At 35.7% G+C, this 24,921-nt stretch overlaps 1 protein-coding gene across 4 annotated transcripts in view; it reads left to right on the forward strand.

Moving 5' to 3' along the window:
* The window catches only part of ERC2 (ELKS/RAB6-interacting/CAST family member 2), a 406,794-nt gene that overhangs the window by 272,190 nt on the left and 109,683 nt on the right, over positions 1–24,921 (forward strand). For all 4 annotated transcript variants that reach the window (XR_010784376.1, XR_010784377.1, XR_010784378.1 and 1 more), the window contains one exon: positions 12,575–12,706. Coding sequence is in view for 1 of the 4 variants with exons in the window: in XM_066558029.1 (XP_066414126.1) it covers positions 12,575–12,706 (132 nt within the window). In the remaining 3 variants the exon portion in view is untranslated. The remainder of the gene's footprint in view (positions 1–12,574; positions 12,707–24,921) is intronic.

Raw genomic sequence — 24,921 nt, forward strand, 5'->3', positions numbered from 1 at the left:
CATCATCCTACTGTGCTGCACCAGAGCAGATGATGTTGAGTTCCAAATAATTTTGGGGATTTTTGTTTTGGTTTGCTTTGGAAAAGAGAGGGTGCTTATTTTCTTTTTTAGACATCTCCCTTTTTTACCTTCATCTTAGGTTACTGAAGACTAAATGAATACACCCCTTTGCCATGTTCCATGATACCTTTAAATATCAAGGATTTTTAAAAAATGTTCATCAGAGATCTAGGCCACTGTTTTGTTGTTGTGCTTGTTTTGTTTTTGCTGTTGTACCTTTAAGCTATTGCTGGAAAGTGTTCAAAACATTGATAGGTTTCTTCAGACACAGAGAAGGAAGAGGATTGCTAGAGAAGCATTGTGTTGGAGAACTTCAGTTAGAATTGTAACCAAATACTTCAAATACCTCCATTATTTATAGCGATAAAGATCTTCAGTAAAGCTATTTAACTAGATTAAATTGATGCCAAAATAATCTCCCTGTTATCTCAGACACCACAAAAAAAGAATCACCAGGAACAGGAATGTGGTTTAACTAGGTCACCCCTTTATTACACTTAAGAATTATCTGATAATAGCGGTTGTAGACTTCACTCATACTTCTTTAATCCCTCTGGGGAGAGCCCCTGCCTACCCCAGAGGTTTCTCATGTGCATCCAGCACAAAGGCTTGCTCTGACTGTGCTGGGCAGGGGCAGATTGCCCTGTGTGCTTCAGTTCCTCTCTTTCCTTGGGAGATGCTCCCTCTCGAGCTGTTCCTGATTCTCAAGAGCCGCAGTCAATGTTCAGCTGCAGCACTGCTTGTTTTCTTCTGCTCTTATTTGTCCCATCCTCCATTTCCACAGCTGTTACACTGCTGAAAGAGAGAATTCAAAAAAGCCCAACTTCTCCAGCCTAATGTGATCATCAAAGGAGAAATATTTATAAATATTAGAAGATGAATCAGTAAATAATGCTAAACATTAACATAAAGCCCCAAATTCATCCCTATTCTATATTGTAAGAGGAATTTTTGCTTTGAGAGGCAAAATAACATGCTGGTCCATGATAAAAAAAAAATAAAATCTGTATTCCTCTCATATATATCCACATTTTCTGGCCTTTGTGAATGTCAAATACATTGTAAACCCCTATTAAGACATTGATTTTAAAATAATTTGTCACAATTTTTCCCACTGCAAAATAAAAACAGGCATCTTAGAGAAATGAAATATTCTGCCTTTGTCAGGAAATGGGAATATTTATGATTTATTTTAATAAAGCTACAGATGGGCATATCATATTTTAAAGATTAAAATGTTATTTATATGAATGAGTTGAACCATTTTTTTATGGCTTGTGACTGTGTGAGTTTAAGTAAAAGTTCTGTTATTTTTAAGCTGGAAGAAGAGAATTGTTTTGATGTCAAAACCTAGATAACCTAGAAAAATTATTTGTATCACAGTGTATTCAGCTGTAAAATTAGTTGTAATAATTCTGACCTCTGTGTTGCAAACACATATTCTCACAAGAAACAAACATTTAATTGTAATGATTTAAATACAATTTAGCAGCTGCAATCTGTCAGTTAAATATTTATTGTTTACTGCTTAAATAATTGGGAAACATAGTAATACACTCCCAGCAAAACAAAACCACTGGAATTCCTTTGATTCATACACCAAATGCTATATTTTGAGAGCTGTAGAACTTTGTAGTAGGCTTTAAATAAACCTTTCAGTAATACAGTATTAAACAAAATTACCATGTGGGCTTGGCTGAGTGATTACATAATGTGCATAATCACCCTGGCCAAGATTCCTTTTGAGAATTCTGAGAAGGTATTTTTAGATAAATTTGTACAGTGATGCAATCCTTCATGAAATAATTAGCTAAAAAGTCAATTTTTAGAACATCTCAAGAGATTTTGGGAAGAGCAGAAGACACTGGTATGTTACTGATTCATCCTGAACATGGATACTGAGAGAAAATGTCCCAGTTGTCTCTTTTCACTTGTAGGATATAGTGCCAAAAATGTAAGTGCAGTTGGCCAAAATGCAAGGTCTTCTAACTCCTTGAGAGCATTTTATTTTTCTTCTCAAAACATGAAATTAGAAACCTTTCCAGTTCTTTCAGGGCTGCAGGTGTACAGAATACTCTGGCCAGAGGCAAAGCTGGTGTTTGGCAGAGTTTTTTAGTTCACTGCTCTATATTTCATCACATCAGCATATTGCTAACGCAGCAAAAAGGGTGAGAAACCATCAAGGAATTTAAAAAATGTGTGTAATCACACTTCCTCAGCAAACTAACAGCTAGCAATATTTTCTCTTGCATGTAATACACAGAATTAATTCTTACTAATTACCTTGTAAATATTTAAAAAATCTTTCAGCAGCAAAGAGTAAAGTGGAATTTAGGCAGCATGTTGCATTACATATACTGTTCCAGTTAAATACTTCAGCAACCTTGCTACTCTCATATTATGGTGGTGACATCAAGCATTCAAGAACAACAAAATACCCCAAGTTGCATTTTCCCTAATAGATAAATTCAGCTTAATTGCACTGTGTATTTTATGATATTGAAAGGGTTTATTTTACTGTATGAGAAAAAGAATATTACTAGAAGTTGTTGCGATTGTGATTATTCTGGCAGCCCAAAATATTTTTCTGCAGCACTTTGAATTAATTAACTATTTAATTGCATTTAAGCTCTCCATATGTCCAACAAGCGTGGGAGCAGAAAAGTCATGCAGTTTTTTCACAGTGTTACTACAGACAGGGTTATCTGCAGCACTTGTGAGCAGCAGCAACTCTAGGGTTGGTTCCTAAGCACTGTTGCTTCAGTTTCTGATGCTATACTAATTTAATTTTCTGATTGCCTTGAATTTCGAAGGTGTGACTATTACAGGACCACATAATTTTATTATTCCTCTTGTTATTGCTGTTGTTATTGCATTGCTGCTGTTCTTTACACAGATCTGCTTCAGACAGACATTTATTGTGCAGTTGAATTGTGCAGCATTACTGCACAGCGAGTAGAATCCATGTTAGGAAGCCATTCACATGGCTACTGCAGACATCATTGATCACTCTGCTGCTTTTTTACCTCTTCAGTTTATGTTGTTTACCATTAGTCATAATATTGGTCTTGTTTCAAGCTTTAAGCACCTAGTTGTGAACAAAAGAGAAGTCTGAGGACCCTCAAGTTATAGTTTTATTTTTGTTGCACTTATGGTACATAGGTTCTTTGTTTATTTTGGACAGGTAAGAATAGATGTCCCAATAATTTTATAATCAGCCTGGTTATTTTTTTTCCTTAAAAGTTCTCAGAAAATGTAGTACAACAGCTTTTACTCTCTGATTTTAAATGTGGCTATTCAGATCCCATTTATGTCAATACAAAGCATTCAGTGGCCATACTGTCCTAAAAACCTTTTTTTGTTTATACTTTTCTATTAATTAGAAATATCTAAAGTAATATTTCTGCATGTCTTAAGGTTGGGTTTATTCTCCTAATTTTTAACCTGATTTTTGAGTCTGTGTTTTGCACATGGGTCATGACAGTCATTGCAAGTGGATTGAATCTCAGTTTTGCCCCGTGGAGATTCCTGTGGGGGTGGAAGTGCAGAGTCCACTTTTCCCTGCAGCTTAATACAGGAGGGGCACAGGGTAGGCAAGGCAATGTGTGAGTGGAGCTAAAAGCATTTGCCTGAACAACTTAGTTGAAAAAATACTGAATATCTTGGCAGCACTCTCATAACACTTTTCACATATTCTCAGCAAGACTTGACAATTTATATTATAAAATTTGATGGACTTGGGTCATAGCTGGATATGGTATCACTTTTTCCTCCTTATGCTCTCAGGAATCCAAAGTCTCTTGCATGGTATTTTTACCCAAACCTGTTCAATGAGAGTGGCTTCTTTTGCCTTTAGCAGTCAGCTTCTGAAAGCACCACAGGCTTGGTACATGAGCCCTTTCCTCCTTTAAAATTTGTTTCTATTTGTTCTCTCTTCAGAGTTTTTTGATTCTTGAAGGATCTGTGTCACAACCTAAGCCTTTTTTCACTGGTGATAATCTGGTCTTGAACTTATCCTACAATTTTATTCAGACAAATGCTTTAACTTCACTGAGCCTGAAAAATCTTAAATGGAAAAAGTAGGTAATGCAGATATAAAATAATATATATATATTAACACTGGAACTTTTGTAATTCTGGATCTGGCTTGCTTGGTAGGTGAAAATGGTTATTAAGTACCTCAAATAAGAATAGTGAATATCTCTGTTATAACAGTCTGAACTCCCAAGCCAAAAGGATTTTTCTCCATGTGACATGTTTTAAACAAATCCTTATGTTCTACTGTAATGTACCCCATGATAGTAAGACTAAATATAGTTTAACACTTGATCTCAAATGCAGTGCTAAGTAGCCAGCTATTAGCTATTAAAAAAAAAGTAAAAAAACTGTAAAAACTGGGTGTCAGATATTTCTGATGCTGTAATTGTGGATAAAACTGGTAATTCTTACAATCCAGCATCAAAAAGAAATTAGCTATATGTAAGGTGTCTCTATTAAGCATATCAAGACAGTGATGTGATGCTATCACCATTTCAGTTCATACTGAAATATACAACCTATGTATTGAAATGTATGTTTTATTTAGCATTTTTTGTTACATACAATGGAATGAATGCAGCAATTTCAACTTAAGCTATATTTTCTATATGATACAAATGGGAGTCCTGGACTTGGTATTGAAATTGTAAAAATTACAGCTGAAAGTCACTAATCAGACATTAGAGATGATGAAAAATGACCAGCGCTACTAACTAGAGATTTGCAGTTTCTAAGGTCTTATTTAGCTGCTGAAGTTTCTGATTCATGTCTGGTTTTAAATAATTATTATGGGGAAGCATCTTTGTAATGAGTTATTTCCTGTTGTAAAAAGGGAAAAAGAGAACCTTCCCTCTTCCGTTGCTTGTCTGTTTTTAGTAGGACCTGGCCTGAGATGTCCTCAGGCTGCTACAGTTTCAGAGCTTTAATTATGCTTTTTAACCCACTTCTTTGTGTCTATGTTCTTACATACTTCTATGTAATTACCCAGGTTAGTAGTAGGACTCAGACAAATACCTTTAGCATGACTTGAGCCTATACATTACTGAGTATGCTGTATTATTACAAGATATTTCCTGCGCTTCAAGCCATACTTTTAATTCTCAGCGCTTTAAAAGACTTCAAAACCACAAATTCTAAATGCACAAAAAAATTCAGACAGTCCATGTTCTATTCAGCATAGCTTTGTTTAATCACAAGTGTCAGAAAAGTTGAAATTTGGCCTCAGTACTTTAGATAAGTGTCTGCTTGGCACTTGGAAGTGCTGCCTGTCTCTGTCTGCCAAGTGTCCAATATCCCAGCTGGTGTTTGGGAGGCTGTTGTCCTTCAGCTTGTGAAGAGGGAGGCTTACTCTGAGCTTTAGCTTCTTTCAGGGTAAGTCAGTGACATTTTGTCATCTTGCAAAGCAGCAGGTGTAATGGTTGTTCATACTAGTTGAATAGTGCTCTAATTAAAAAAAGAACTGAAGTGTCTCTAAAGCTTCTGTGTTCATGTTCAACACTAAAGTACCAGACCTGAGTCTCTGAAAAGATTTACACAGAAGTTGCTTTACACTGCTGCAGAAGAGTCTGAGTATTAATTTATCCAGCAATTGATTTTGTATTTTCCCTGGGTGGAATTTTGGATATAATGAAAACTTGGAAAATAGTCAGTACCTTTTCTTAATCCCTATTTTCTGTCCTGTGAGGGCAGACAGGGCCTGAACATCAACTGCTCTGGGTTACATGTTACAGATTATAAGAATTCTAAGTCTTAAATGTAAAACCATCATGTGAGTTAAGTAAATATAGATGTGAAGAAGAAAAATATGTGTACTTTCTTAGCACGGAAACTTGACTGTGTTCCTTACATTGTATGGAACAGTCTTATTCTTAATGAAGTAAAACCTAAAAAGAGTTAAATGCAGAGTAGCCAAGCTTTTCTGCAGTGTGCTATCATGCACACTCTGAGCCTGCATGCATCCTGTCTTTCACACTTTCCAAGACAAGTCATACACTCTAACAGGAAAAGAAAAACATGCTTATTAGCCCATTTGGAATTTTAACAGGGAAAAATTTGTGTTCTTCAATGGAGGCAGGAAACAAAGCAGCAAACCCATGTTAAAATGTAGTTAAGAGTAAGAATATAAGAACAGATTACATTACAGAGATGTTATAAAAAGCAAATGCATAATTAAAGCACTCAGTAAAACATAACACTGCCCCATGGTGATGCATTCCAACACCCATACGGTTATGATTATCATACTTATTTAGCATTTGCAGTTGCTGGTTTGTTAACATACTGCAGTGTTTTTGTTATCTTTCACTTACTGATGAGTGCTTGCAAACCTAAGAGTCTTAACATCATTTTTTTCCACTGGAGTTTTCTTGGTGTCTAAAACCTCCCTGCATAAGCAACAAAGAATCCTGAATTGAATAATATTGTATATTTATACTCATTGAAGACGAGAGTATAATTTATTTTGGAAATAATTAGCATGATGTTGTTAGTATTACACTGTTAAAAGTGGCCTGAATAATTAGCATAAAGTAATACAATTTCTGGAAGTCTATTAAGTCCACTTCTTCCATGCAGCTCTAATACTGGCAAAAGATCCTTCAGAGCAATAACAGGTTAACAGATCCTCTGGCTTGTGGAAAAAGGACCCTTCTGTCAAAACCATACTTGGTGGGTGTGTTTTAACAATTTGTCTCATTTCATTGTGTGCATTCAAGAAAAGTGCTGCCCTTAAAAATGAAGCAGTCTCAAGGTTTGGCTTTCTAGCAATAGCCTTGGAATTTTCTTTTCTTCTACAGCTGGATAGTGAGTGAAACAGTGCCCCAAAGTATGTCAAAAGCTTAAACTGAAACATTGCAAAGGAATCTCTGCTAAGTATCTTCTCTAGATGGCAAATTAATCTCACTCTTCGGCTTCTTTTCACATCAGTTGTGCAGGATGCAGGTATCTCTATCGGCTTGAACTGCTACAAGCAGGTGGAACAATGACAGTGAAGTTGAAGATGATTTTTAGAGGCTCCAAGGTTGGAACTTGAACTTGTTATTTTTGATTTCAGAAAAATATTTAGTTACGATGAGACAACAGAAGTGGAATAAAGGAAAACTTGCTGAAGATGGTTTTTAAAAAAAGTAAAAAAGGATTAGTGAACTTTATTAAGTTCTGAAAATACAGGCTTTACATGGCATTTTAGTTTTCTTTGTAAGAAATTCTTGTGATGACTCTTGTTATCAAAAGTCACTATAAGGGTTACTTACAAGCACAGGATTCTGTGGTGCTTTCTCAAATACCTTTTGTTGCTACTTTCCAAGACTGTCTTCCTCTGTGGTAATCTACATTGTTTTATTGTAATATTTTATTTTTTTAAATAAGGAAATTCACCATATTTATAAAGTCAAGATTTTATGTAAACTTTTATAGTCACTTAAAAGATTGTGAGTGACAAGTGTAATTTCTTGAACTTTAGGGGTGTGTGAGGGCAAGTATACCATTTGCTGTCCAAAATTTAATGAATTGTAACTTGCCACATAACAAATCCAATATAAATTGTATTCCATGGCAGTTTGTGATTTCTGAGTTGTGCAGCAGTAGAAATGGTAAGAAATTCTTCCCTTGTATTCAGATGACAGCAATTTTCAAAGAATGTGCAAAAATAGTGTTCTAATGTGAAAACTGATTTTATTTGGAATGCATAAAGCCAGAGCTGGCTTAATTAGCAAACATTTTGTTAATTGTCTGTTAATGAAACTCAGGTTTGAAGCACTAGATTCATACAGGAAAACCAACTGCAGTTGCACATGCTTTCATTAAATCTAGATTCTTTCAAATAATTCCTTCCTGCAGCTTCTGGATAAACTTGGTGAACCCTGTAGTCTGGAGAATGCAAGTTTTTAAGATCATTGCCATTTTCTATTTTCTAAAATATTGTCTCAGAGAAAAAAAGCTTGGATAAAATCACCTGTTATTAAAAATTATGAAGACTAGAACTAAATGCCTGCATCATAAAGTTTTCAGAGTTTTTTTGTGGAATTATTAGAATGGAATTAGAATGTGGAATTATTGTCAAACAGTGGGATTGCAAGAGAGAGTTTCTGTGTAATTGAAGACAACAAGACGCCATTGCAGGATCAAAACTAGAATGTGGGTCTCTAGATTTTAAATTTTGTGCTTTAAGAATTAGACCCCAGGATAGCTCCAGGACAGCCTGCAGGCCTTTTATCTGCCTCCTTCTCATATAGGGAAGAATCCTACCTTATTGAAAGTGAATATTCTGGAAATATTTCAAATTCCATTAAATGAAGAAAGACTGAGAAGAAAATCCAAAGGAAAGTAATAGCTATTGAATTGTATTACACCTATATCCCAGAGCAACAAATCTTACTTTTTTTCCTCATTTGAACCTCATTCATGAGAGTTTTGTTGTTAACTTGATCCAGATGACAGATGAAAGCATAGTTCCCTATTGCCACCTTGCTAAAATATTTTGTAAAAGACAGTTTTAATATTACAGTTTTACAGTTACAGATTGCTGTTAAGCTATTTAGTCTGTTACCAGTCAATCAAAGACTTTCATTTCACTTTGGTATATCCTTCCTTAAACTCAACAGACTTTTAGGAGGACAAGAAATATCTGTCAGTTTTCTTGCAGTGCTAGGTCATAAATTCTTTGGTAAGTGGGTTAAAATTCAGTTCCACATACCATTCATGACCTTGACAGCTTAGCAAATAGTGATATTGAATGATCAAAGACAACTGTTTCAAGCCCTAAGGGTTAATATACCTGTGCAAGTAGATCTAAGCTGCTTTTAATTCCTTGATCATTCCTTTATTTCAAAATGGACACAGTATTTTTTGAATCTAGTCAATAAATTAAGGGCAAAAAAAATCTGAGGACACTGTTTAGGCTAGAACTAATAAGGCCATACACGGTCTTTAGGAGATAGAGTTAATTAATTGTTGCATTTTACAAATTCATGTCTTTCTTTTCTAGTATAAATCCAAATTAAAACATCTTCCTTCTCAGGTGTGGGCCTGTTGTTCTCTAGACATATTCAAAAAGAACTGTTGGCTGAGCTGTGGCTATGTAAATTTTTTGAAGCCCCATTTTCAGGTTTGAGAGGAGAATGTGAATACAAGTTTGACCTGTGCAATATAACAATTTCAGATAAAGTGCAGAGTAACAAGTGGTGCACATTAGATATTACACAGTTTAAATGCATGTGTGAGCACCACTCTAATTTTCATTTATTGTGTATTTCAAAATTCAATTTCTTGATCATCCCGAAATGTCAGTATTGAGTAATCTGTGCTTTCTAAAAAAAAATGTAAGAAAAGGTCTTGGCTGTCCTTGAATAGGAACTTTTCAGGCACGCTGAAGATGTTGCAGGAAGTGATGGCATTGCCAGGTCACTGTGTGGTATTTTCCCTCTCAGGCAGCCCTGGAGCAGTCCCTGAATGTGCTGCTCTGGCACCCAGACCATGAGGATTTTCCTCTGACTGATAAACCAGTGTCCCAACACGTACATACCTTGCTGTGTGCCTGGATGTAGTTGTAGGGGTGTGAAGCCCTGGGGTCCTGAACAAATTCCAATGTGGTTAATTAATTCCTTCCTCAAATAAAAATATAGTTGGCATTTCAAAGCCTGCTAAATATCAAAAGCTGGCAAAGGGAGAAAACAGAAGTGATGTTACACATTTTTGTTTAGAAGGATGTGAAAAGGATTGTGTTGTTCCTCAGGATAGCTTTACTTTGTTTCTTCTCCAGAAATCCTCCTGCTTGTCCTCCTCAAAAATCTTGCTTTTAGAAGTTTGAAATCATAAGGTGTTTGTACTTGTTAAGCCAAAGCTAGGCATACCTGGAAAATACAGGAATTTTCAGTGTGGAAGTGCAGCACTAGGACTAGCTAAAGCAAAGACAAATATAACATTAAAATTGTGTCTGCTATCAGTTGAAGAGCTAACAAATAAAAACAAAAAGCTTTTAAAAGTATTCTTTTGCCAGGTAAGTTGCATCATTTTAAGAAATTGATGGCAGTTACAAGTCATGATGAAGTTTAGATGGTTTGATGGTTACTTGAATGGAAAAGAAATTCTCATTTCATATTTCTTGTATATTTTGCTCCCAGAAAGGCACACTAAAGGAAGGCTACTAGAGCATTAACATTTCTTTGTGTACATTTTACTGCAATCTGGCATGCAAAAGGAAGAAACATAAGAAGTAGTTTATTTATATTTCAGCACCAAATTAGAAAGATGACATCATTCATTTACAGTTCTTATCCCATGACACGCCTAATCCCCAACACCTCATTACAAAGGACACTTTTAGGATTGCATATCTCATCTTGTTTAACTTTTGCATTCTTTATGGAATACAGTTGAAAGGTAGGAAATTTAAGGCTGTTCATTGATAAGAAAATAAACTAATAAAATTTTAGGAGCTTCCCCAAAGAGGCAGGATATGACAGTGTTTATAGTAAGTGGTTTATTATTTGTCTATTGATTCTCCATCTTTTCCACTCTTTTGTTCAAAAGCCCTTCCTCTTTGAATCTAAAGACAGACAACCATGATGATTCATACTGAGATGATCTTTTTATCAAAATTAGTACAAAGTCACAACTGAAATTCATTCAGTTGTTTGCTTCCATCTTTCTATTTTGGTGGGAGAAAAAATATTTCCAGTTGTGCAGGTTCTTCTCACTCTATACTGAGAAAATTCTCTTACAGTGCTATGGAGATGCTCAGAAAGTCACAGTGCACATCTGACCTCTAATGTTTTCTCTCTTTTTTTTGTTGTGAATACCTTGAGGATTTGGTTGGGTTAGTTGGTTGTTTCTACTGAAACTGATTACAGCTCTCCTTCTGTAAATCAGTTTTCTCTGATCCTCTATTGAACATCATGTGAAGTGCTTGAGAAACATTGTGACAACTGAAAAAAATTAATTGCTGAAAAGGTACATCAGGACTTCCTGGGATTCTGTGGCTGTTGTCCTGGCATTAGACTGTGTTATACTTGAAATATTATGTAATATGAATATTTAGTTTGCTTGTTTTTTTTTCAAATCCCTTTTCAGCTTCAGCAAAAAACATTTAAGTTGGGGAATTTAATAGCAGTCTCTGGGTTTTACATGAAAATATACTTGCCAGTGAAATTTTCCAAACAGACACTTTCATATAGAATTGTTGTTGAAGGAAAATCAAATTACAGCAGTCCTGGAAGTAAATTTACTACATCCTAGCTATGGGACATGACATCTCATGGGCACTTGGCATTGGAAGGCAGTTAGACCAGTTAATATGGGAACATACTGAACAAATGAGTTGTGTTCAAATTCATCTGCTTATGTTGGTCCTTTGGAACTCATTAATCTGGACACAGTCCTGGGAAATGTGTTTAGCTCCCATCCTCAATGGGGTTACCATGAATCCTGCTGCTTTGGAGCAAAACATCAAGGTAGCTAAGACTGCTATCTTTCATTCAGTCATCTGTGTGGTATTGATTGTATATGCCTCTAACTGATTATTTTAATTTTGGAAGAGATCTTTGGGAGTTGACACCATTTTTTTCTGGGTTTTTTTAGTGCAAAATTAATTAAAACTTGATTGCAGTTTAACAGGTTTGCCTGAGAGAGTCTTCACTCCTGGTACCACAAAAAAATAATGACTGTATCTTTTGGTGTCAGACTATTGGTAGTAAGATATTTTTGGTGTTATGAACAAGGTTTGAATTATTCAAGTCTATGTATTTCATGGTATGGAATAATTGTAATAGTGATAAGGAGCAGCATTGTATCTTGTTATCCCATGGTGACATAGATTTTATTATCTGTACACAGCTGTAGCTGAAGTGTTGATCTCTTTTTCAAGATCTATATCTTAAACTTACTTCCATTCAGTAATGTGTCAAGTTCCATAATCACTTATTTCTCTTAGTGCCTGTGTCTCTATCACTTTGTTTTCAGATTCGTTTTACTTATTGTTTTGCAGGGTGATCCTGCTGTACAATTAGAAACAAATTACCCAAAACTGAACTATTAGAGCCATTCATGGTTGTTGCTGACATGCCTTGGTAGCCAACTGTAAATGTTTGAAGTACACTTAATATTCCTTTCAGTGAGATTTAAGAAGTCAATTGCTAAGACATAATGTTAGACTGGAAAAATAGGAAAGAGCTCTAAAATAATACATTTAGAAAAGCTGAATGCCTTTTGCCCTTCAAACACATCATCTGTCATCATTTACTTTTCGGACTTCATGTCATTCTATGGATGTGAAAGCTGAAACAGAGGATGTGTTCACATACTTGATTTCTCTATTTCTCTTTCCTTTTCTGTGAGCCAGCAGTCTGGTTTTCTATTCTTAGATCCTTCAGCTAAAAAAAAAACTCCTGAAAAACCCTCAGAGCCAAGAGATTCCTAAAACGCTGTCGGAATAATACATTCCAACATGCAATAAAATTGTCTTGCTTTACATTTTAAACAGACACAAAACAGAATGAAGCTGATGGCAGATAACTATGATGATGACCATCACCACTACCACCACCATCACCACCACCACCACCATCGGTCTCCTGGGAGGACACAACACAACCACAGACCCTCTCCAGATCAGGTTGGTCACCTCTTTCTTCACCCTCAGTTTTATAACTTTGTTATTTTGCTATTTCAGAATAAAATAAATTTTCGAAAGATCTAATAAGCAACGATGCGTTCTTTGAACTGAAGCTAATAGCCCTGGTATTTATTTCCATCCTGAAATAGTTTAAAATTTTGGCTTTTTGTCTGGAGCCTTATTTTTCTGGAGTAGAAAAACAGTCTGTAGAAACAAGTAACTCATTTTCAGATGAAGGAGCCTGAGGAAAAATTTAACATTGCTTTTATATGAAAAATGATTTTTTGATACTAAACTAGGTTATAAGTTCATAATGTCTGGGTAGAAATAAAAGGGAAAAACAGGGATGAAAATATAATGGGGATGTATAATAGACTACTTAATTGGGAGAAGGAGGCTAAGAGGCAAATTACACTTTTTTTACACAGTGACCAATGGAATTGTGTTAGTCAGGAGCAGGTAAGAATGAGAAAACACGATTTCTTGGATACTAACGCAAATTAAAAAAACCCAAACCACAAACTATAAATGTGAACAACATAATACATAATCCTTTGAATTCTTGGAACATGTTAAGAACAACTTTTTCTGTCAGAAAGAGGAGAAGGGAATTAAGGACTTGCTGTCTTGGTTTGGTTCTGTTTCTGATTAACAGAGATAAGTTGGCTGAGTTTATAAAAAAAGGAAAAATTGTATGGAAATATCTGTAAAATAAAAAAAAAATTGGCTTTATGCAAGGAACGGAAGGAAAAAAAAGCCAAAATGAAGGTAAGAGATGTGAAAAAACAGGTAATAACCACCACAGTGTTACTGAAACCCAGACACTGTTTTCAACTTATTTAAGAAGCCTGAACCTGTGAAAGAAATCTGAGGCACAAGACAATGTAAGAGGGCTAACATTTAGTCAAGTGCTTTTCAATGCATGGTAACAGCTTATTCAGGGAGGAGAACGGATAAGAAGCATAATGAAAGTCAATATCAAAATATATTCAAGAACATTGAGATGTTATATGAATAGTGGAAATAGGTGCATGATTAAAGACAGAGCACATAAAATTGCAGCTAATTTACTAGTATTTATTAGTACTTGTACTCAGCTTTTTTCCTAGGTGATAGTTTTGGGCCATTTTCTAAAGAAGAATGCAGGTCTAGCATACCCATCCTATCTGGTCTGCTTGAATTTGCCAAGGAAAATTAAGTCAAGCAAATCCAATTTCCTTTGATAGGGTAACTGCTTTTGTGGTTAAAGCAGAAAGTGGTAGCTCTTAATTCATCTGGTGTTTTACACTGGGCCACCAGATATTTTTAATATGCAAATAAATACATAATTTTGTAATGTAATGACTAACTAATGTAAAATGAATTGCAACAATAAAAGCTTTAATTAAAAATATATTTATTTAATTTAAATAATTATGAGATTGCCATGAGATGGGTGTGCAACCAATAGACAAATTTTCCATTGCTTATTTTCAGACAGGAGGGCCAGTTACAGCAGGGTTCCGAAGAGGTCTGTTCTTTATCTGATTCTGATGAGTAGAGATTATTTCAGTGGTGAAATAGAAATGCTATAAATATTGTTGATCATGCATAAAGGTGTAAGAAGCTCCAAGCACAGCAGGAGCAGTCAAACTGCTCAATAAGCTGCTCCAATCTTGATAACCTGGAGAGAGTCTAGAATAAGAAATTTGAAGTTTGGTAAAGGCAAGTCTGTTTACAGGGGAGAAGTCACATATTCTATTGAGGTAATTGCATGGAAAAAGGAATCTAAATTGCTCAGTGGAATACCATTGCAATGAAGTTGGATCTAATTCTAGGATAGATATGATACTGAAGAAGAAGCAGGAAGCAATTATTCTGTTCCTTGGAGCACTGGTCAGAGCTCATCTGAAAAGCTGTTTACAGTTTTGATCTCCATGCTTTAGGAAACATAGACAAAGTAGAAAGGGACAGAAGGAGAGCAGCAAGAGTGATAGAAGTTTTAGAGAACATGACCTGTGGGGAAGGCTTAAAGAACATGGTTTGTTTAGTCTAGAAAGTACCAAAGGGGAGACATAAGTCTTCTAATACATAAAATGTTGTTGTAAAAAAGACGATGATCAATTATATTCCAGTGCCCAATGGAGAAAGGCTAGGAGCAGTAAATTTAATTTTGCCAGGAATAACTAGGTTAGTTTTTAAAAAGAAAACTTTTTCACTGTGAGTCTAATGAATCTGTAAGTGGAAACAAAATGTGGACATTCTTTCATATACATGTAATGGAAGGTCCTTTCTTGGAGGTTTCTAAGAACAGGTTAGATGAATAGAGCTTTGTTTCAGCTTGTGTTGGACTCAGAATAGGTGTTCTCCTGAAGTGCTGTCATCCCAAAATTTCCACACACTGTGAACAATGGATTAGCCCAGCATATGTTTACTTGTTAAGAAAGCAAATAGGAGATTCATAGCAAAATCCTTGCTGAAATAACCTTTGGGAACAGCACAGTCAAGGGTAATAATGAGTGAACTCTAGACATTGCTTTATCTTACATTTTTCAATCATGGATAATAATTTTTTCTTTAATTTTTGTGTTGTTATTTACCCCTCTTTACAGCATTCATTTGTGCAGCAATTTGATTGCTGTGTGCCATAGAAACCTGCATTTCCCATTCAACATTACACACAGATTGGGTATGTGACTGTAACCCAACATGTGGTTTAAAAGCACAGAATAAAGTGGGAAAATAATAAGCCTGCAAATCATCAGAGGGAATTTTTAGTTTTTTAAGGAGATGAAGAAGCTGTGCATGTTGTAGCATAAATATTCTTTAGTTTGGTGAATGCTAGGGAGGGATTTTGAAAGTTTTCTCCTGACTTCTTGAGAGGCAGAGACAGTTGAACAGTGTTAATTTGAAACATTTTTAATTTCTGTAGATAATACTGGATTTTCTAATCCACATGCCACATTTATATAGAGAAATGCATGCTATTTTATGTCTGTAAAGTATGTACCTGGGCAGTGGAGTACATTTTTGCAACAAAGAATCAGACATTTCTGTACCCTTTGTAAAGAGAAAGGTGTACCAGAGGTTCTTGGAAGACCTTGGAAGATGCACATCCTGTTTGAAATAGGCATAATATTTATGAGAAGCTTTCCTCTTCAGGCAGTGAGATTTTTTTAATGATTATGTTTTTGTTTTAACTCTTACCTGATTTCCTATTCTGCTGTGGGCAGCATGTAGCAGAATGACTCCAATCTTAGTGAAGAGCAGGATGTCTGACTTCTCTTGAAGGAACTAGTTGAGCACCTTTTTTTAGATACAATGGATGTGTTTTGGTCTTCTGGCTGCTGCTAGGGAACAAAGACAAATTTCCAGACACTTTTAGCCTTTATGCCCTCTTTTTTGCTCTCTAGGGAGAGGCATAGATGGGTGACCTTTTTTTGCCATCCTTGTCCAGACCTAACTCTGGTCCAGTTGTAAGGAAACTTCATAAAGAGTAGGAAGACTCTCTCATCTGCCCATAGACATGGTTTTTTACAGTTGGTCATGGTGTGATCTCTGGTTATTTTTGTACGTCTGATTTTTATTTGACATAAATAAATTTCAGGAGATTGAGTGCTGCCATGTCAGTAACATATATTAACAATTTTTTACTAGTCTTTAAAAAAAACAGGGAAAAAAAGATAATTCTGCAGCTTTGCACAAAAACTTAAATTTATTCTTTTCAGTTTTGGCTTGAGAGTTGGCAATCTTTCTTAATTTCCACCTGGAAACATTTTGGCAGTCAGTGTGTATCCTGAAGTGCGGGGGTAATACTCCTAGAATGAAAATGAGCTGAATAAGCATTTTGCTCTACCTTCAGTTTCCAAGGAGTTGTAGTATGTAGTCCCTTGTAGAGTGCATTACAGTAATCTACTCTGGATTGTTGCATCCACGAGTTGTCTGGAACAAAAAGCCCCCATGGCTGAATAAATTTGAACTTCCAGATTTAACAGCTATCTTGCCCCACAGCACAGATTCCCCCAAACCCAGTTGTCCAGCTCTCTGCCTCTTGTATTCTCACCTCTACATCCTTACTGTTTTTCCTTAAAACTCTTTTGTCTTGGCCTCAGTTGCCCACATCATCTTTCAGTTTTTCCCTTTATGGAAAATGTTTTTGTGTCACACCAGTGACTGTGTGCTCTTGAAGCAAATTGCTGTTGTTGGAAGTTGTTAGGAACCAGCACATTTGTATTCCCTGCCACAGCTGCCTCACTGGGCAGCCCTCCTTCTGTCAGTTGTGTCCTTTCAGTATGGGAGCAGGCCTGTGAGTTACCAGCCAGCAGAGAATTCTGCCCTGCTAGCCACCATTCTGGTCAGTTTGTGACCTCTCCTTCCCTTTGGTTTTCTAATCTCAGGAGCCTCTCAGTCTCCCCCTGTCTGTTCCCTATTCTGAGTTTGAGGCTCTAGTCACCCATCTTCACTTACTGTTCATTTCTCTGGGCATTTTTCACTCTCTGTTCAAAGTCCTTACAGTCCTCAACTTGTATGACCAATCTCTAACTCCAGGATAGTCTCCACATAATGAACAGCAATCTTTGCTTATCACCCAGGACTTCTTTAACTTCATGAGAGCATTAAGATGTGGTGGAGGGTTCTGAGAGCATTAAGATGTGGTTGAGGGTTCTAAGATTCTGCTTATGGACTACTTAGTAAAAAACTTTAATTGATTATGAAATGAAAAGTGGCATTTCTACAGGAAAAAAGAAGTGTAGGTAATCTGACACGAGTATGCCTCAGATTAAGTTAGTCTGATGGCATTCTTAATAGGAAATCAGGCTATTAGAGAGGTCATAGGGAAGAACTTGATTCTTGCTATTAGAGAGGTCATAGGGAAGAACTTGATCCTGCATTACCACAGTGCAAGACTGGAGGTATAATATCTGAATAATTTTCATACTTTAGATTTTATTGCCAATCCTGATGATTATAACAACTGTCAAATCTTCTTACTTCCCATAGTACTGGAGATTTTTAAAGAAATACAATGTACAGTGTTCTTAATCTCCTAAGAGTTTTCTGAATACCTGAGCTGTAGTGGATTCAAAGCTGAATGCTTTACTCTGTGGTCACCAGGGCTACAAATATACTTTGATTTTTGTTTTATGAAAGATTATGTGCTCATAGAAAATAATCAGATTTTTAGAAAAATGTGAATATCACAGGGCGTGCTTTAGGAATTGGATGCTTTCCAAAAAGTTGGCCCTATTCTTAGAAGCTATAATTGAGGATGGAATGTCACATGGTGCCTAAGCATGTAAAAAGATGTCCTTTTACATCTTTTAATCCTGTCTGACTACACGGAGATTTTTTTTCCTACTTAAAACATTTCTGATGGCTCTTCTGCAAGATTTAGTGTTTAGAAGTAATTTGTTACAAACTCACCAACAAGTTTTCTGTTCCTCTGAGATCTCAGCAAGGAGGCCTAAAAGGTAGTTCAAGGTTTCTTCACTATCCTCCTATCTAAAGGAAAAGTCCTCCTTATCAGGACAGAGAATAGGGCAGGGTGCATCTCTGGAGCTTCCCTTCTTCCAGTCACAAGGCCAGCTGTTCCAGAATGAGCCTGTAGCTGTCTTACTATTAAATGTGCCTCATTTTAAACAGGCTTTTTAAAAGTATGCTGGTAAACTCCAGCATACTCCAGCATTCTTTTCTGCATTTGAGAAAAGAAATCACATGCAGTGATGTGTGAAACTTGACAACAAACTGACTGTCGCCAAGTAGGTGTGTGCCACTAAAAACTAACTTTTTGAAGAAGACCATGTGCTCTGAAAAAAAAGTGTTTATTGATTTGTAAAGTGGTGACTGGTCTTGGCAACAGGTCTTTATTCATGAGCTGGAACTGCTAAATATCCTTGGAGTTGCTGAAAGACGATATGTGAAAAACTCCAAACAGGTCAGATGGGATTTTGTTTGAGGTGGATGACTTGGAAATCAGAACCACAGGACAGTCAAACAACGATTATTATTTTAGTGTCTGGATCCTGATCTACAAATCACTGTATTGATCCATATGTAATTTTAGGGGAAGGGAGAGCATGTTGCTTTGTGTATTTTGGCAGTCCTGGTCGTTAGCATAATGCCTTGTATTCTGTGGCCACCCTGGAGAATTGCCAACCTCAAACTCCTGAACAGGCCTCAGGAATATCAAAACTGAGATTTTTCCTTTAAAAAAAATCAACACAAAACCAAACAACAAAACCTAACAGCCATAAAAACATAAAACAAAACAGAGTAGTTCAGCTAATGCAAATAACCATGATTATTTGAAAAGCATAAAATTCTTCAAATTTCTTTAGACTATGAGTAGAAATGTCAGTCAGAGCAGATGTTTAGTACCTGGAAAAATGAAATCTCTTGTTTGAGATTTTTCTGCATCATAGAAACTTTGTCTTTTAGTTGTTCAGGAAAAAAGAAGAAAAGAGAAAAGCAGGAGAAAACCAATGACATTGTCCTGCGTAAAAGGAGTGATATGATATAGCTGCCTAATGCACTAAGTTGGAATGACTGCCTTCCTCCCTGACCCAGATTTTGTTTAATATTCTGTGTGTTTCTTTATCCTGTATGTTTACACATTGTTTTTAGGCAGGTGTGAGCTTGCTCTTGTCTGTTCCCCAAATGGATGTGAACTTGTTCTGCTGGTGCCTCAAGCTGCAGGGCAGCACGCAATTGCATTAGCACCGAGTTGAGCCTGCACTAAGCTCATCGGAGTCACATGGATTTATTTAATTTAGGAATTTGGGCAGGGCAAGGTTTGCTTGTCAGTACATTCAGTATAAACAATCTCAGACATATCCACTGTAAATAACTAGTATTGTGCTGAATTAGTGTTTTGAGAACTCAGAAGTGCAGTGCAAATTAGTCAGATAAATGCTTTCAGATTTTTAATCTTTCATCTAATTTTTCATCTTTGCTGCACATATTATTCTTCTGGAACAAAGAACTTGTGATTCATATCACACATTGTTCAGACTTGTTGAACTGAATGCAGTAAAATCCTATTTGTATCATGATCACCTTGAAAACACCAATTTTCCAATTAAGTTGCATGCAGTTTTCATAGCGATATTGTTTATTATAAGCAGCTACTGAATGACAAATCTCCTGTAATGAGGAAGTAACTTCTGTCTAAGCATTTCCCAAAACTTGAGTTTTATCAAGTGCTTATATCAGGAGATATAGAAAATTTTGCCTGACATCTATCTAGGTATTTCTGTCCACTTTGTCCTAAGAAGAAAACTGAAATAGCTTTCCACAGAGGCTTGCCCACATTTTGAGGTTTGGCTTCAAACCTAAGGGTCAGTGTGAGTTACATTGTACTTGTGATGGAAGAAAAGAAAGAGCCTTGAAATTTGGAAGAGTATCTCTGAATCTGAATTTGTCTTTCAGAATACTCTGATTCTTGGTTTTGATTTGCTGCCATTTTGCAGTTAAAAACATTGTGAGCTACTCAAGAGTTCTCACTTGAAAATAAAAGCCAATGGAAATTTGGAATATTTATAAATGCTTTTGTTATTCCTGCCTCTTAATTGCAATTATACTGTAGCCAGGCTGCTTTTTAAATATCTTTTAATGATATTAAATTTTTAATTTACAAAAAGACCATCTAAACTGGAGTTTTATTAAAAACAAGAAGTAGGAAATAGGTTTTGCTGTCTTTGATACTTTGGGAGATGTATTTTGCACATTGAAAAGTTATACCTCTCCTTTGCTTACAGAAATTAATTTATTTTATATTTTGAGGTTTAATGAATGTGATATAAATGTATACACACTGAACAGTGTGTATATTTATATATATCTATATTTATATGTTAGCTTTCCAGTCTTTTCCACATATGGAAGAATTTTTTGAGATCATGTTTAGCTATAGAAATCTCTCCCCTTCATTTCCCCTGAATGTGTGTGTTATAATATACAACACTTATATAGAGGTTTACATTTATCTTACATTTCTTAGCAGAAAAATTATCTGCCACCATCATAGTCTAAAATAGGTCTGTAGACCAACTGAGAGAGCCAAAAATGCATTTCTGAGAGACAGTAACTTGATAACAAAAGTTGCATATCTGGCACTGGTTACTTAAGTGAGATAACATGTCACAGGCTTTCACTAAAAAGGGGACCATAAATTTTTGCATTGCAAATCTGATTTCACGGACCAGTTCTTGTAAGAAGCATTGAGTTTCCGCTTCATCTAGTGATAAAACTTCAGAATGCATGAGTATCTGCTGAAACATCTTATTCATGTGAACACTGGTCTGGGTGCTGTAAAGTAAATGGTCAGAAACAACATTTCACTTTCCCCCATGGCTGTATTTGTGATTGATTTTAACCCAACTATATACAAATAGAACAAATGGTGAGATGGGATTTAAGGCCATTTTCATAACTGGGTGATGCATGGTCACTTGTGACCCCTTCTGTTATGGATAACTTTGAAAATAGACCTCTGACATAAATACATATTGCTGAAGCAATTTTTAAGATTTATTCATCTTTTTGAATATACAAATGAAACATAAAATAAAGACCTTTTAAAGCTCTATGCCCCAAACACTTTAATGAATCCACTGTTAGTCTTTCCACTTTTTAGCTAAAGGCTCAGTTCTTCAAATCATTCATGCACAAAACTCTTCTGTAGTCAATTGTTCTGTGCATGGAGAGTTCATGTGATTAGTCCTCAGCTATGTTTGCTCCCAGAAACTGAGCAGCAGATGAAAGTCTCTCTAAGCTCTAAAAGATTCTAATTTTTAGACTAAGTTCTTGATTTGAAAGAAATGCCATTGCATAGCAGGTAGATTTCTTTGTAAAAAGGGGAAATTAATATTTGTAAATGTGAGTATTTGCTGTAAGTAGGACAATTTCACAGTTCAGAGCCAGCAGTTACATGTTTAATGACCCATTAGAGGCCGTAGATAATAAGGAGAGCAGTGTAAATCAGTCATCAGAAAGTTAGTTGCAGAGATGAGCAGGTTATTGCTAGATTTATTTAACCCAAGTTAAGACATTAAGTCTTAGCATGCAGAACATGAAAGGGAAATGTGATGAGCCTTGTCAGGAAGGGTCTCCTATTGTGGGAAGAGAGCCAGAAAAGCTTAACTCATCAAGTTTTTAATGTTGCCTGTATTGCAAAAGCTAGAAGGAGATCAGGACTTTTTTTTTCTTTAACAATAAGTTTTATAAAGATACTTGCATGCCACAGGAGTGCAAGGGATTGTGCTCTAAACACATATTTTCGTGAGGTGGCCACATTGAAATGCAGTCTTTTGCTGTCTTTGAGTGCACCTACCTTAGGGTTTTAGCTCTCATCAAGAATGCAGATTCAAATCAAATCCTCCTGGTCATTCCCATTTCTTGCATATGGTTCATATCTAGATGTGGTGTTGGATTGGGCACCCCAAGTTCCTGTTTGATTCAACTTAAATGAAACATACATTTCAGGAGGTCCTCCAACACTGTGAAATTGCTAAAGGGGACAGTTCTGGGCACGATTAATTCAGAATACCCCCCAAGACAGGTGTATTGTACAGAGGTGACTCTCAGGACCATTGTAGTAGCTGTAGATTTGTTGTTGTTGGAACACAAATATTACCTCCTGCAGCTACTCCATGTTCACCAGTGAGCAAGAATTTGCTACATGCAGAATGTCAATGACTGGGCTGACAATTTCTGGCATCTGATTATTAAAATTTTGTTGCTAGACCTAATTGTGCAGACCATAATTAGAGTTCTCCTTTGTTCTTTCTGCTGTGTGAGGTTATCTGAAGGCCACTGTCTCCAATTTACTGCTGACCCTGATGAGCCTTAGAGATTGGATGGCTAAGAAATCTGCCTGCAAAGCTTGCATTGAGATATACTCCAGTAGCAAAACAGAAAATGTCTCTGTACATTTCTACATCTGTTTGTAATGTTTTCCAAGCACTGTTTTTTAGCTTCCTCATTTTGATACTTTGAAGCCATATTTGAGGTTTCGTGGCAATTGGGTCAGAGCAGTAAATCACTTTTTGTTATAGCAGATACTTGTTTTTAAGATAGTAGGCAATTATAGTAAACAGCAGCACAGAAATTTAAAAAAAGGTATGAAATAAAATCAATGATTTGTAAAAAGCCTCATTGGTATTTGAGATTATTCCACTTTACTATAAATACAGGTCCAAATTAGTTACTGGGATGTCTGTCCTAAAAATACAAGGCATTCAATATTTTAAACACTTGGAATTGTTAACAATTTTATGACAAGTGTGTATACTAATTTCTCAAGTCAAATGGTATCTCTCAAATTTTGGGTGTTTTCCTGTTTCACTTGTCAGTAACTGAGATTTTGCTTTGCAGTTTTTGTCATTGAATTGCTATTCTTGACCTTATAAACCAATGAAAGATCCAAGTTTAAAAAGTAGTTAATGTACACAAACATTAATGAAAAATTGCTTGATTGCAGTTTATTGTTTGAAAGAGCCATAGATTAATGATTCCATAGGATACACACACTGATAGGAAAAACTAAGCTTACTTCTGGAATCCTCTGTTCCAATATTAATAAATGATAAGGCATTACTGCAGCTTTTATTTTGCTTCACTGTGTGTCAAGAATGCAGAAATAAGTAGGGAATTTTATTTTCTGTTTGCAGTGAGGCACCAAACCTTAGCTTCTTGATACAATACTTTATTCATGGAACCTGTCAAAATTACAGTCCTGATTCTTATGTGCTTTTTATCCAGTGTTTTTGGGTACTTGTTCCTATCCATACAGAAAAATTTGTAACTGTAAGTTAGGATTTATACCAGTTGAGACTGGTTTTGAGGTTGTTCTTAGTATTAAAAGCTTAAAATACAGTGATGTTACTGTTTGGTGTTTTTTTTGATTTTTAAAATTATTTTTATTCCGTTTCATGTCAAAACAGAACACTGTGCTTAATTTTATGAAATTGCTAATCAAAAAATTGGAAAATATGTATTAAATTTTTATATACATGATAAGATGGATCATGGAACACATTTTCATTGAAACAGATGTGAGGAAAAAATGATGGAAGAGGATTTTTATTAATTGTAGCTGTTGAAGGTTAAGTGGACTGTGATCATAATGTGGACTACTCAATAATTTCTTCATCAAGTCTATAATTTAAAAATTGGTTTGAATGTAATTAACCGTATCTTTTAGAAAGTGTCTAAGACTTGATATGAAATCTTCAAATCATCCAGAAATGATAAATTACTGAAAAATATGTCCTGTATTTGCAGTTTAACTACATTCTCTAAATCTCTATCTAGATGGTCTTTACTAGAGAAAAGATCTGTCTCCTTTTCTCTGTGTTACTTAATAATGATCAGAAAATCTTTTAATTTTTTCTGAGGAATCATTTAGGTCGAGTCTCCTGTTTCTCACTGCCAAGTTTATTTTTCAATAATTTTCTAGCTGTTTCCTGAGCTGTTTACAGTCTTTCAAATATTCACAAGAGTGTGACATGAGGACCAGATGTGAAATTCTCTTAATGGTCTTGTGCTACTGTCTAGAGATGTAGCAAAAGTTCTGGGTTTTCTTTCTCTGCCTGTATTTGTCTTGGTAAATCCAAAATTGTACCACGTGTTCATTTCAACCATGACCTGTAAAGACCTTTTTGATGTCCTTGATTTCAGAAACAGTTCCCTTTCTTCTAAGCCTGCCCTATATGTTTTCCAATTATGATAGTGGATTCATGATTTCAGGCATATGTGTCTATGTCTGATAACATTTATTCAGATAATTCCACATCTGTTCACTTTTCCAAGAAGACTGTCAGGCTTTTCTTTCAGATCATGGGAATATGGAGCAAGTTTGGGATGAGAAAGATATCTATGGGTTCCCTTCCTTCTCCAGCAAACCTTCATTCAGTACAGAGCTAATTGTTCTGACACTGTGTCATGTGGCACATAATCAAATGCCTTAAAGAAATCTCAGCATATTATTTCAAAGCACTTACCTTATAAAAAAGAGCCCCTCTGTAACTGGTAAAGATAGAAAGTTATATTTTGACAGGACTGGTGCTCAATAAAACCATGTTGATTGACATTAACTGAGCTCCAGCTTTTAATTTATTGCTTTTTGTATATCGGGATCAGTGTCAGACTATATTTGTCTTTAATTTCCCATAAAACTCTTTACAAATATTTGACAATATTTGATTTTTCAACTCTTCTAGAATTCTGCCAAAAGG

Source organism: Molothrus aeneus, chromosome 12 (genome assembly GCF_037042795.1).
Source record: "Molothrus aeneus isolate 106 chromosome 12, BPBGC_Maene_1.0, whole genome shotgun sequence".
Classification (NCBI taxonomy): domain Eukaryota; kingdom Metazoa; phylum Chordata; class Aves; order Passeriformes; family Icteridae; genus Molothrus; species Molothrus aeneus.